Source organism: Sinocyclocheilus anshuiensis, unplaced genomic scaffold (genome assembly GCF_001515605.1).
Source record: "Sinocyclocheilus anshuiensis isolate Anshui unplaced genomic scaffold, SAMN03320099.WGS_v1.1 scaffold80, whole genome shotgun sequence".
Classification (NCBI taxonomy): domain Eukaryota; kingdom Metazoa; phylum Chordata; class Actinopteri; order Cypriniformes; family Cyprinidae; genus Sinocyclocheilus; species Sinocyclocheilus anshuiensis.
The window spans coordinates 992,681-1,006,765 of NW_015554102.1; the positions used below are offsets into that span (position 1 = coordinate 992,681).

The following is a 14,085-nucleotide window of genomic DNA, read 5'->3' on the forward strand; positions in this document are numbered from 1 at the left end:
GGCCAAGAAGTGAGTTACTGATCCTGAGGCGCCCTCTACTGGTCATGAGAAGTTCTTATGTGTGAAATAAGTCAAAGGGCACGGAACAAAAACTTCACTTCTAACATATTGGCAGCAAAGGGATGCTATATGGAGTTTTTGTAAAATTCTGTGGGGGAAAAAATACAAAAGGTATTTTTAGTGTAAAATAAAAAAAATAGTTTTGTTACAATTTAAATTTATAAAAACAATTATGAATATTTTAAATATAATTTAATGTTTATAGATTATACAAATTATTTTTAAATGCTCATCTCATCTTCCTTGCATATCAAAATATAAATATATACTGCTATTATATCTCATAAGGTTGTTCTGCAGAGGTAGGCTAACATTAGACAACTGAAAATAGTAGCTGGGGACCTTAGCATAATTTCGCACCATAACACCAAGAACCTGGTTAACCTTCTTTTGGTCTCGGGACGGTCTGGCCAGAGGTTTGGAAGTCCCTGGCAGTCTGGGCCCCAGTCTATAATCCAGACCTGCATACATTTTATTATAATTTAAATGTGAGCTTGAATTAAATAGTAAGAGGATAATGAAAACTGCACATGAAACAAGCTCAAACTACACCGTACATCACATAGATTTTTGAGTCTGTAATCTATGATTTAGATTAACTTTACAATTATAACATTCACAGAGAGCTTTCATTCATATTAAAGTTCTCAAGATGAGATTTTATAAAAATCTGAAAAACTCCTCTCATCATCACGATGGAAAAAGAACGAAGAACGAACAAACTCAAAAATAGAAGAATCAGAGATTTATATGTTTATTACCATAGCGTCTGCTTTGTATTCTGTCCAAAAAATACAATTTCAAATGTCAATACATCCAACTGGAACAAAGCATATGCTTTTCTTACAAAAAAAAAAAAAAGTTTTAGTTGCTTATTGGGGAAAAACCCAACTGAAATTAAGGCCAAGAAGTGAGTTACTGATCCTGAAGCGCCCTCTACTGGTCATGAGAAGTTCTTATGTGTGAAATAAGTCAAAGGGCACGGAACAAAAACTTCACTTCTAACATATTGGCAGCAAAGGGATGCTATATGGAGTTTTTGTAAAATTCTGTGGGGGAAAAAATACAAAAGGTATTTTTAGTGTAAAATAAAAAAAATAGTTTTGTTACAATTTAAATTTATAAAAACAATTATGAATATTTTAAATATAATTTAATGTTTATAGATTATACAAATTATTTTTAAATGCTCATCTCATCTTCCTTGCATATCAAAATATAAATATATACTGCTATTATATCTCATAAGGTTGTTCTGCAGAGGTAGGCTAACATTAGACAACTGAAAATAGTAGCTGGGGACCTTAGCATAATTTCGCACCATAACACCAAGAACCTGGTTAACCTTCTTTTGGTCTCGGGACGGTCTGGCCAGAGGTTTGGAAGTCCCTGGCAGTCTGGGCCCCAGTCTATAATCCAGACCTGCATACATTTTATTATAATTTAAATGTGAGCTTGAATTAAATAGTAAGAGGATAATGAAAACTGCACATGAAACAAGCTCAAACTACACCGTACATCACATAGATTTTTGAGTCTGTAATCTATGATTTAGATTAACTTTACAATTATAACATTCACAGAGAGCTTTCATTCATATTAAAGTTCTCAAGATGAGATTTTATAAAAATCTGAAAAACTCCTCTCATCATCACGATGGAAAAAGAACGAAGAACGAACAAACTCAAAAATAGAAGAATCAGAGATTTATATGTTTATTACCATAGCGTCTGCTTTGTATTCTGTCCAAAAAATACAATTTCAAATGTCAATACATCCAACTGGAACAAAGCATATGCTTTTCTTACAAAAAAACAAACAAACAGATAAATCAACATTAAAAAGGACACAACAGGCTGCTGGGAGGGGGAAAATAAATGCTTAAGCCTCATATACAAAGGCCAAGGAAGTCTGATGTCTACCAGTTCAAAGATAACTGAAAGAAGACAAACAATGACACAGACAAATAAAATTCTCTATATATGTGTGTGTAAATAAAGCCGGCAAGAGAATTTACATTCTGTGGTCCAGTAAAGGGACCGGATTCTGAGAGTCACTACGATGAATGGTGACACTCTGTTACAACAGAACCTTCAAACCAAATATCAACAGCTTCAGTGTGTGAAACATTGAACCTCTACAAGCAGAAAAAAACCTCCTAGCGACCCAAAAATGGCCATTCTGGACTGGTCAAGCAGCAGTCAAAGAGTCACCACACAAAGCGAAGTCACAATTAAAAGCATTTCAGGCCTCAATACACAAGAGGCTTCATTTGTTTTGAGGTTACTGCATTAGACTGGTTCACACATTGTTCAAAAGTAACAGTTCTGCAGCGTGGTTTGATTCGAAAGAAATGTTTATGCCCATCTGCCGTTAATCTCTCTGGATAATAATTACTATGACAATAATATAATAAAACAGTAAAACACAAAGACAGCTCACTGTCACTGGTCGTTTCCCTCTTTGCATTCATTCAGTGCTGGTGTTTTGTTTTTTACATTTTTTGGTAAGTCTGACCTCCTGCGCTCAACACACACCATTTAGGTCATGTGACAAGGGACAGAAGCATGAATGTATCTGTATTGCAGCAGGAAAAAAGGTAAAAATAAAATTAGAACTCTGTCCCATGAGTCGCCGTCCTCTAAAAGGGGAATAACAAGTGAAAAATCTCATTGTACTTAATACTGCCACCTGCTGCCACATTTTTGTTGTAACAATCAATCAGCCAGGTTAACTTGCTTTACCTTGATTTCCAGAGCTGGCATTAAGTGAAATGCACGAAACTTTGGACATAAAAATCCATGAGGTCTAGTAAGAATGCTTGCTTGATTTGAAGTGATTTTAGTATTTCAGTTTAATTAAAAAATGAAATGCGAGTTATGGATAAATTAAATGGCCACAGCAGGGCCTCTGGAGAACCAACTGAAGTTTGTTCTGAATGTGGCATCCAGCTCCAGCATTTTAAATGGTCTGATTTGACAAAGGGAACCAACGAATGAACGAACGAGAGGCCGCTGCATCAGTCACTTGATCTTTTTTCTCACACAGACAAAGTACCAGTGTCACCTTTGGGGTATAAACTAAAGCTGAGGCTGGAAAAAAGAATGAAAAGAAAAAGCTTTTGGGATGTTGTGACAGTAGCCTAACAGAGCACTTGATGGTATCAGACATCCCAGACTACTCATGATCTCCCTTTTCTCCAAGACACACAAATACAAACAGGTTTTCAATCAGGTACAGCAGATTTGTGTTTTCAGCATGTATTAAGAGAAGCTCACCTCCTGTGCAGCTCCTACAACTTACAAATGCAACAAAAAAAATGATTGAGATACATACACACACACACACACGAAAAGTTCCCTTACTTACTGCAGCAATAACAGAGTCTTTGGATTTTCTGTTACCTATGTTTAACGTTTGGGTAGCAACACCTGAATTGTGAGGCCCTGAGGTTTTAAACGGACACACATTTATTAGATTGTGTGTAAGAGTGTGTGTGTAGAAGGAGGCGGCAGCAGTTTGGCTAGGAAAAGTCTCTGAAACGCTTTCCCAAAGACATTCGGAGAGAGTGAGACGGGCCCAGCTGAGAGAGACAGGTCCAGCTGAGAAAGTGTCTGTGTGTGTCTCTCTTTTTCTTTTCCCGCCAATAGCCAGCACATGGAGGGATAGAGAAAGAGACGGATGGGAAAAAGAGGGCATCAGTGGAAATAGGTGCGGTAACAGGCATAAGCACCTACAGCCATTACCGTGCACATAAACACACTGGCCAGCAGGGGGCTCCACGCTCCATTGGCAGCAACAGGAGTCACCTCCTCCGTGGGAGTCTTGGGCGGAGACCGTGCAGGTTTGGGAGGGGCTTCTCTTGCGATAATTGTGTCATCGGGTTTGCTTAACCCCGACGCTCCGACCTCACCGACCTCACCGGCTGCCCGTTTGCGAAGCTCTGACCCGTCGGTGAATGTCTGGGGCGCACTGTAAAAACACAACAACTAAATGTTTGCATGTGGCTGCTGGATGTGTACTACTAGAAAGAGAGAGATATTGAGAGTTTGACCTGTTTGCACAGATTTCTGCGCTGTTTTTTATTATCTCACTGAAGAAGTGGGTGGTATCAGAGTTCACCAGTTCGTCTTTGCCATTGGGTGGGTCTATTCGGGGCCGTGGTCTGGGAGGAGGAGGAGTTAATTGAGGGGGGAGATCCTCCTCATTTGATAACTCCTTCCATGACTCCTACTCACACATGAACACAAGCATTTCACTGATCGATACAGCCTACTAAAGGTGGGTGGAATGAACAAAAAATGTTATTTATCACAGATGAGTTTTTTTATATGACAATGAGGTATATATATCATATGAGGATATTTTTGCTGGACATTCAATAGCAAAATGTTTTCTATATTAAATAACAATTTAGAGGTAGTAGTATTTTTCCAATAATAAAATCATTTAAATAAATAAAAAATGACAGGGATTTTATTTATTTATTTATTTAGGCATTTTATGGCCAAAATCTATGATTATTTTTAACACTTAATTATAATGATTCAAATCAAATTAAAAATTGAAAAAAAAAAAGGTTTTATACAAAAAAATTAATTGCTCAAATGATATAGCAATGACTACCAGTTGATATTTCTACTCATGCATAATACAATACCCTTCAAATGTTTGGGGTCAAATTTATACTTATTATATATATTTATTTATATAAAGAAATTAATACTTTTATTCAGCAAGGACGCATTTAATTTTAAAGTATTTAAAGTGACAGGAAAGATTACAAAATATTTCTATTCAAATAAATGCTGTTCTTTTAAATGTTCTATTCATCAAAGAATCCTGAAAAAAGTATCATGGTTTCTATCCACCTTTTTCTTCAACGCGGAAGCAAGCCTATGGGTGAGACTTCCGGTTCATTAGCCGCTATAGGGAAATAATGAGAAGAATAACAACGTGCAATAAACGGTAAAACTGTTTGCATTACCAACCAGTGTGTTCATAATTAAGATAATACATTAAAATAATATGGTAAGAATTTTCAATATCAAGCAGCAAAAGGAGCGGTTCTGTACAGATAAAAATAGCTGGACGCGGATGACCCATAGAATTTACAAATGGCCACGCCCATTTTTACGGCAAGAAAAAGGTGGATACATTTTTTATTCAGCACAACTGTTTTCAATTGATAATAAGAAGAAATGTTTCTTGAGCCCCAGATCAACATATTAGAATGATTTCTGTGGGATCATGTGACACTGAAGACTGGAGTAATGGCCGCTGAAAATGTAGCTTTGCCATCACAGCAATAAATTACATCAAAACAGTTATTTTAAATTGTAAATATTTAATAATATTACTGTTTTACTGTATATTTCATCAAATAAATGCAGCATTGGTGAGCGTTTTTAAGAAACTTTTTAAGAAAACCTCACCAACCCCAAATGTTTTAATGGTATATACAGCATCATCCTGCTCAGCTCTACATCCTATAATACCTCAGCAAAGCATCCAAAAATTGGTTCTTTAACATGACTTTCATTACCTGTACAGACGTGTCTCCCATTATGTACTTGGCACCCTCTATGACAGCGAGGTAAGAGAAACGCAGCTGGTCAGCTGTCTGGATCAGACCCATGCGGTATCGCCGCATTTCCAGCAAGACCTCCTGGATACGTACTGATGTTGGATCTTTCCTCCGAGACATCTGAGAACACACATAGCAGTTATTTAGAGGATGTTGGAATCTTTTTACTGAGTTCTAAATAAAAGCAAGACCAAATCTGCCGGTGCTGGTCAGAGTGACTGTCAAGTGAAGTACACATGAGAAATCCAGATATCCAGTGATGCTTTGATTCAGATAAATCTCATAAATTGAAACTGTTTTCTATTTTAATGTACAGTAGTCAACATTTGAAGTGGATCAAAACCTTTCATTAAAGTTGTCCTAAAACCAAAATGCGTTCTTGTCTTAGGACAACTTTGATGAACTTTTTTGATCCACTTCAAATGTTGACTACTAGATTTTAAAATGTAGTATATTCCTGTGATGCAAAGCTGATTTTTTAGCAGCCTTTACTCCAGTCTTTGGTGTCACATGATCTTTCAGAAACCATTCTAATATGCTGATGTGCTTCTCAATTCATATTCATTATATCATTGATGTTAGAAACACTTCTTAATGTTTTTTAGTGGAAATCGTGCTTTTCAGGATTCTTTGATGAATAGAAAGTTCAAAAGAACAGCATTTGTTTGATACCATTTTTGTAACATTATACATGTCTGTCACTTTTGATCAAATTAACACATATTTGATGAATAAAATTATTCATTTCTATTTTAAAGAAAACCATCTTACTGACCCCAATCTTTTGAACAATAGAGTATATTTTATTTTTGAAATAAAAGAGTGCTGTTGTACCAATAATCATTGAATTGTATCTGCCATATGCATAAATATCAATGCCATGATTCTTGAAATGTAATAATATAAACCAATATGCTGTTGTACATACTCCATTATGTAAAAAGATTAAATATTAACCAGCACTCTTGTCCGGCAGATCTGGCATTACATACAAGCGGTCAGTCCTCTCACCAGTAGAAGGCAGGTGTCTACAAGGCAGAACGTTCCAGAGCGGCCAATACCAGCGCTGCAGTGGACCACGACAGGACCGTGCTCTAGACTCAGACAGCCCGACTCACGCACTTTGAACAGGAAGTTGAGAAAAGATGCAGGCGACTCTGGCACGCCAAAATCTGGCCATGTGGTGTAGTGGAAATGAAGAATCTCCCGTGTTTCCTGTGTCTTTAAACACACGCGACAAGCATTAATCACCACGAGCATGTGCTTGTTAGAAATAAACCTCTGGCATCTGCAATATCCTGAAACTGTTGAGTGAAGTCAACAAACCTGTCCAGATAGAAGTTCTGAACAAAACATTAAGAACATGCAACATATTTTGTAAAAAAAAAAAAAAAAAAAGAACTTTTGCTAAATGGATGAAAGTGACTAAAGTAGGATTATATATAACCTCAAAGCACGACTGGATGAGATGAAAGGAAGATCAAGTGTCTCACCGACAGATTTTCCAGCTCCAGCTGTCGTACTGTGTAGTACGATTTCACATCCTCTGAGATCAGAGTAAGTTTGAAATTTGTGTCTTCAAAAACAGCCTCCCTCTCCTCTCGCTGAGGCCAATACTGAGCACACTTTATCTGTACATACACACACACTTCTTCATTATAACCAAACAACACAAACCTCACACACACAACCCATGTACACTCTCCATATGCATGCTAGAAGCATTGCAGGCAGGTATTCAAAGTGAGTCTGTGTATCCATGTGGCAGATACAGATACTGTGTGTGTTTCTCTCACCGAGCCTTTCTCTATAACGCGATTCAGCATCACAACCCCTCGGCAGCGCTGCTCCCACACCATCTCCCAGAAATGACCACAGGTGTTTGGTAACGGACCCTAAACAAACACACAACCATTAAAACAAGCACATGCAGTATATTGTATTAATAATACGTTTTAAACATGTTGAATTTGTCCTGCAACAGGGTTTATAAGAGTAAGCAGCACCATTAACTGCCATTCAAAACTTTGGTAAGATTTTTATTGTTTTTCATTTATTTAATCAAAGATACTGTAAAAAAAAAACGAAATATTGTTAAATATTACTACAATTTAAAATAACTGCCTTCTATTTTAATATATTTAAAAATGTCATTTATTCCTCTGATGGCAAAGCTGAATTTTCAGCAGTCATTACTCATTACATATTTTAGACAGTTGTGCTGCTTTATTTTTGTGGAAACCATGATACTTTATTCAGGATTGTTTGAATAGACCGTTCAAAAGAACAACATTTATTTGAAATAGAAAATGTTTGTAACATTATAATAGCCTTTACTACCACTTTGATCAATTTAATGCATCCTTGCTGATTAAAGTATTAATTTTAATTTTAAAGTGTTAAAATTTAAGTGAGATTAAAATCTCACTAAATCATATACGATATATAAAATCTATTAAATCATATACAATATATACAAATAATTAGTCAAATAATTTTTTTAATTCTATTATATGAATTTGGTATTTTTAATTTTACTCAGAGTGGAAACTCCTGCACTCTAATGACCTTTTTCATTAGTCTGCGTAGAAAAATCACACATTTGAGCAGGTGTGAGGTACATGACAGTGCAGGTGAGAATGTGTGTTTGTGGCTATAGCTGGCAGTGCTCTGACTGAACAAGGCCGGCAGGTTGAGACGAGTCTGCTGCTGTCTAAGAGCATCAGTGCGCTAATTCATCTGTACAATAAAGAAACATGTCATGCTGACGCAACTCAAGATTTCACAACATTTCCCAGCGTTCTCTCCAGACACAGGAGAGGGAAAATCTCTCTGGCAGATGCCACGAGTGTCCAAATGGAACATCACCACAGTATATCAGTGTGTGACGTCGACTGGGGTGTTGGCAACCTAACAGATGCATAATACAAACGTCAACACAAATGTTAAAACCAGGATGGGGGGGGGTCTCTAAATAGGAAGTTTCCCCATTACTTGCTTAACCTAACATTGTTTTAGTGTAGCTAACCTTTTTGTCTTATGTATATCCGAAGTCCCACCCGAAACAAACCAGAAATTATAACTCATATAATACTGGATCATTTAGCACTAATATAATTAAAATGACCGTTTTTGCAATGGTTCACCTTTAAACTGTAAAGCAGTTTTTAAAAAATCTGTTATTTTATAACTGCATTTAGTTTGATATACTTTGATTGGCTGACAGAGCTAATGTGACACAAATACTGAAAATAATTTCATTTTGTGTTCTTTCAAATTTTAATAGTGGCCAAGCAATTAAAGCAATAAGCCCCAACGCTTCCCGTCGTGTTCACACCAGACGCGAATGTAATTATTCGCGCGAGTAGATTACATACAAAGTCAACGCAAAGACGCGAATAGAGGCGAATTCGCGCCGGGCGACGCGAATGACGCGAAATGCGCGACGCGTTTGCCGCGAACGCACGATATATATACAGTAGTAAAATGTAACACACACATTAATACAGGATCCTAACGTTATTCATCCTCCTTTGGATGGTGCTGTGAACCCAGACACGTCTGCGTTTGGCTTTCCATTGTATTTGGGACTTTTTGACAACAGGTACAAAACAGCGATTGTAGTTATCTCCACCACGGTTGATTGCGCTGTTTTTATTCGCGCGAGTGACACGAAAAACATCCCGCGAGTAATCTAGAGCAAGTGACGTGATGCGCATATTTGCTTCGCGTCTGGTGTGAACACACCATAACAACGCCCCTTAGCTGTTATAAATTCACTGCAAACCACGCCTTCACGGGGCTTATTGCTTTTATAAAATGCTTATTCCATATATGTAGTAGGGTTTCACAAAATAAAACAGAGCAAATAAAGTGTAATGATATTAATAAAAACAGTATTCTTCCACCAAACAATGTAGTTCCTCAGAAACAGTTGTGGTTGCAATAAAGTGGTTGACAAGCAACGCACAGAAGTAAACAAAGGTGTATGTTTGTAGAGTAATTTACAACAGCTTTGAACATGGCTCAATCAATCAGAATCAAGGATCTGAACTTTCCGTTTTATAATAAAACATTTGTTGTGGGCCCTGTGAATTTTAGTGATGGCCCCAAAAAAATGAATAAAGAAGTCTACCTATGTCCAGGTTTACCTGGTTTGAAATCTCAGTTCTAAGTCACGTCGGATGAAAATAAATGGCTAGATAACAAGACAAATATTTGTTGTGAAAATTCAGCATGATAAACATTTTAATTTGAATGAACGACTGTTAATCCACCTGTTCAGACAGACACAAACATTTGCAAGCCATTTTTTTTATATACAGAAAATAATTCTTATCTATTGCGCTGCAAAGAAAACTACCCAACCATCAAGATTAGCTCTTTTCTATAAGCGCCACCTACTGTCAGAGAGTGATTTCACCTTTTCATTCAGCTTGTCTGCCATTTTTTATGCCTACATGTGTCAGATGGTGTGCAGGTGCAGATAAAACATCAGATTCAGAAAATGCAAATCTGGGGTCTAAGTGTCAGTGTGTCACCTGAGTTAGTATGTAGTTTCTCTGAGCTTCTTCCACTGAGATCAGGCTGGCATTGATGTAGTCATTGCTGCCGATCTGTAGACGAATACGGCTGTGGTCAACTGTGAAAAGAGAGAGCGATTAAGCTGTGAGGCGCATCACCCATGATGCTTTGCATGTTCAGTGGTGGAACGACTCTTTTTCAGGTCCTGTTCTCAGTTCTCCACAAGAGAGAAAAACATCTCCCTGATGAAAACGCTCAACTGAAACAGATAAAACACAGTGTCATTCATTTAATGTGGTGTTTTGTGAGCTGAGAACCTTTTCAGGTTGTTGTGGAAAAAAAAAAACTCAGAGAGAGAGGAAACCACAACAGCTCTTTAAAGTCTTTGTGGCGGAAGAGTTAAAAAAGGGAGAGAAAAAAAGACATGACATCTTCAGTGTGAAATGACTTTAACAGCTCGCTGATAACAGGCCCCTTCCGTTAGGTGTCACTGACTGTGTCAAACAGGGAAGCGGCACACTTACACGGACTGACGTCTCTGTAGCGATTATGACTTCTGTTTTCTGGAAGTTTGGCGATCTTGCATGGTAGGTCACTGGACTGCTGCTTAATCTCCTACGGTAAAACAGAAGTCTATGAGATGAAAATGCTTCTTACTGTAAGTGAAACAAATGTGTGACAAATGGTTTGCTGGGGGAAACTATATGGCACACAGTTATAGCATCCAGTTAACGATGCCATTCGTCCATCACTGTCATTAAAAACTGCAAGTGAACCAGATTAGTAGATAAAAGTGTCAAACTAACTAATAATAGACTCCCTCTCATCTCTATATTGGTCACTGTTTACAAATGACAAATTCAGGTCATCTCTATGTAACTTGTTGTATCATTTATTCTGCGAGTTAGGGAAAAAGCAGCGCAATCTGAATTGTCAAAAAAATAAACATCACATCAAAAAAAAAAAAACAATTATTTTGGACCGTTATGAATATTTAGAACATCATAATCAAGTATGGAGCAGAATCAGTCCTTTACCTGGTAAACGGCGTTCCAGTTCCCGAGCTCATCGATTTCCCGAAACTCGGTTTCCATTGCCGCGTGTGTTCCGCGTCGTACGATAGATGACCCCTTGACAATACAATTAGTTATAAAGTCTATGTAGAATCACATGAAGAAAAAAAACACTTTTCAAATCTGCTTTAATTTTCTAACAGAACGTCTCCAATGGTACTGTTGCGTCGCTCTTACCGGAAACACGCTGCTCGCTCCTCCCGTAGCACTGTCCGTCTTGATCACGCCCCTCTTTCCTCACATTGACCAATGAAATTCCGTGACTGGCCATAAACTCCTGGCAAAGGCCAATCAGCGCAACGTAGTGGGGCATGGCAACCCCTTCGGCCAATCATATTACGGAGAGTTACCTCTTTATTATTCTGGGCTTTGTAGTTTTTTGTAGTTCGAGGAGTTTACACAATGTGTGTATGAGGTTTAGAAACGTGTATGAAGTAATATGGCTCATAAACTTTGCAGTTTTAAGAGTGGAATCAAATAATAACATGTTGTTATATCTTCGTCAGCAGCATTTAACAAAGTAAATGTGATATTTTGTACATCTACTTGTGAATTTAGGCTAACTTATTGTATTTTTGGTAATATTTATTATTTTTTGTATTTTGAGGGCATTTCATTGTACGAGACAATATTCACCTTTTAGGTACAACACATTTTAATTTAATCATTAAGTTTTTTATTTACCTGTATGTAAGCACAGTGCAGTGTTAATGTTCAAACTGTGTATGTACAATGTTAAAGTGGCTGACAACAATAAATATTCTTATTAGGAATAAAACTGCCTCGTTCTTGAACTGTGCAGAGCTGTAGCTGAATAATTAGGCCAACTACACTACTGTATTGTTATTATTATCATTATGGTGGTACTTGGAGATCCTAGGATCCTTGGAAAACGCAGTTTTACACTTGCCAAAAAGTGATTACAGACTCTACTTATTGAGTGAACTGTTCTTTCTGGCTCAAAATGACTTGATTTCATTCATGGTTGTTATATTTGATAGATTATAGCTCATTCAGTCCTTTTTACCTGTTGAAATACCTTTAAATGGCCAATAAAACCCTTAAAACGCAGTTTTACACTTGCCAAAAAGTGATTACAGACTCCACCCCCTATTATCACATTTTCTGCATTATACTTTTTTTTCCATTAATTTACCAATTTACCAAGTTTATCAAACATTTATCTATTAGCCACTTTGTTATTATAACCATAAATACAGAGTAATATATAACATTTTTCATGAATTTCTACTGCTATCATTAACCAGTGGCCTTCTGTGTCCCCTTTATGAACAATTACAGAGCCTTCAAATCTGTTAAATAATACCATCACTCCAGCTGAATGTGAAGATCCATGTACAAACAAGGCTAAATCACCCCATTGAATTTTCCAAAGTCTTTCATCATCATTCATCATTCATCAGCTTTTTGTTCCTTGCAAAATAAAAAATAGCTTTACGCTTTGTAGTACATAAAGGTACATTCAGTAATTCTTTAGCTAGCATTAACATTGCTGTTCTTCTGTGCAAACAGGGCTAAATCACCCCACTGAACTTTCCAAAATCTTTAATCATTTAAAGCAGAATGAGTCTCTTGTAAGAAAACAGTTAGTTTTTTGTTCCTTGCAAAATAAAAAAATAGCTTTACACTTAACACTGTTTTTAACCCCCTAGCATTCAAAGATAGAAAATAAATAGACATAACATAAATTAACGTATAACTGTCTCAGCTCTCAGCACACACTCGACTTTAAACGCAGAAGTGAACATGTTGTCCTTAATAACTCTATAACAAAACCATACCAACTAAAACATAGTATTGCCTTTAGTTAAACACCTTTTCGGCTGGGCAGAGGTGTATGGTCATGGCTTGTTTTGGCAGTTTCTACCATCATATCCTCTGCGAGAGCATTTAAGTTGTAGTCATGCTCAACTAGCCTGGTATCTGCTTGGTTGGTGTTTGCCATCGTTTACATTTAAGTAAAAGGAGAAAACTTGTGTAGTTAGTGCAACAAGTGCACAAGTTGAAACAAACCTGAAAATAACTTAACTACTGGTTGGTTTTTCATGTCAGAGATAACAATTTTAGGACGTTTCAAGTTATTTTCCTCAGAGCCTGCATAAACGCGACCGCTCACTCCGCCGTCTTGGGGGTGCTGTGGGTGCGGTGTTAAAAATAAATGAATGAACAATATGTAATAAAAAAAATAAATAAAATAAATTGTATTAATTTGTATATTAATTAAAATGTATTGAAAAAAGTAGCCTAAGCCCACAATGACAAGAAGCAACGGTTAAACATGAGTCAAGTTGAATCAAACTGACTGTGAAAGTTGTTTCAACTTACTAAACATTTGTTGCCATGTTTTTTTGATTATATTCAGTGGCGTAGCGTCTGGGTATACAGGTACATATGGGCCCGGGCCGGGCAGATTGGGGGCCCGCAGAGCTGAGGGGAACTTTTAATTGAAACGAGGAAATGAATTTCCCTGCAATTTCCCTGAATTGCTCTTGTCCGACAGCTTATCAGAATTCTCAGCCCAAGTCCGACTGGAGCCTGTGTCTTTTCTCTCTCTCTCTCTCTCTTCCCCATTACACAGCTGCTGTCGCAGCCATTAAAATAGTTAGTCTTATTGACGTTTTTTTAAACTCTGATTTATCGATTTAATGAGACATTCGTTTGTATTAAATTGTTCTGATTTGTTTCATGCATTCAAATATTCATGTTTATTTCGTGCCGCAAATTTTAAAGAGGAAAATATAATTGATTCATATGCTGCTTGAACTGAGGCGAATTATCTCACTACAAATTAAAGAGCGTAAAAACACATTTATTGTTTGT

The 14,085-nt window shown here is 37.0% G+C and overlaps 1 protein-coding gene across 1 annotated transcript; it reads right to left on the reverse strand.

Annotated features, from left to right (window-relative positions):
* Positions 1–3,100: 3,100 nt before the first annotated feature.
* LOC107669644 (tyrosine-protein phosphatase non-receptor type 1-like) lies at positions 3,101–11,500 on the reverse strand. The gene is made up of 10 exons (XM_016461967.1): positions 11,422–11,500; positions 11,209–11,301; positions 10,696–10,786; positions 10,189–10,289; positions 7,444–7,542; positions 7,141–7,278; positions 6,659–6,868; positions 5,606–5,767; positions 4,115–4,290; positions 3,101–4,032 (listed from the first exon to the last, which is right to left on the reverse strand). Exons 2-10 carry the CDS (start codon positions 11,263–11,265, stop codon positions 3,759–3,761), a joined length of 1,308 nt encoding a protein of 435 aa, XP_016317453.1. The 5' UTR covers positions 11,266–11,301; positions 11,422–11,500; the 3' UTR covers positions 3,101–3,758.
* Positions 11,501–14,085: the final 2,585 nt, after the last annotated feature.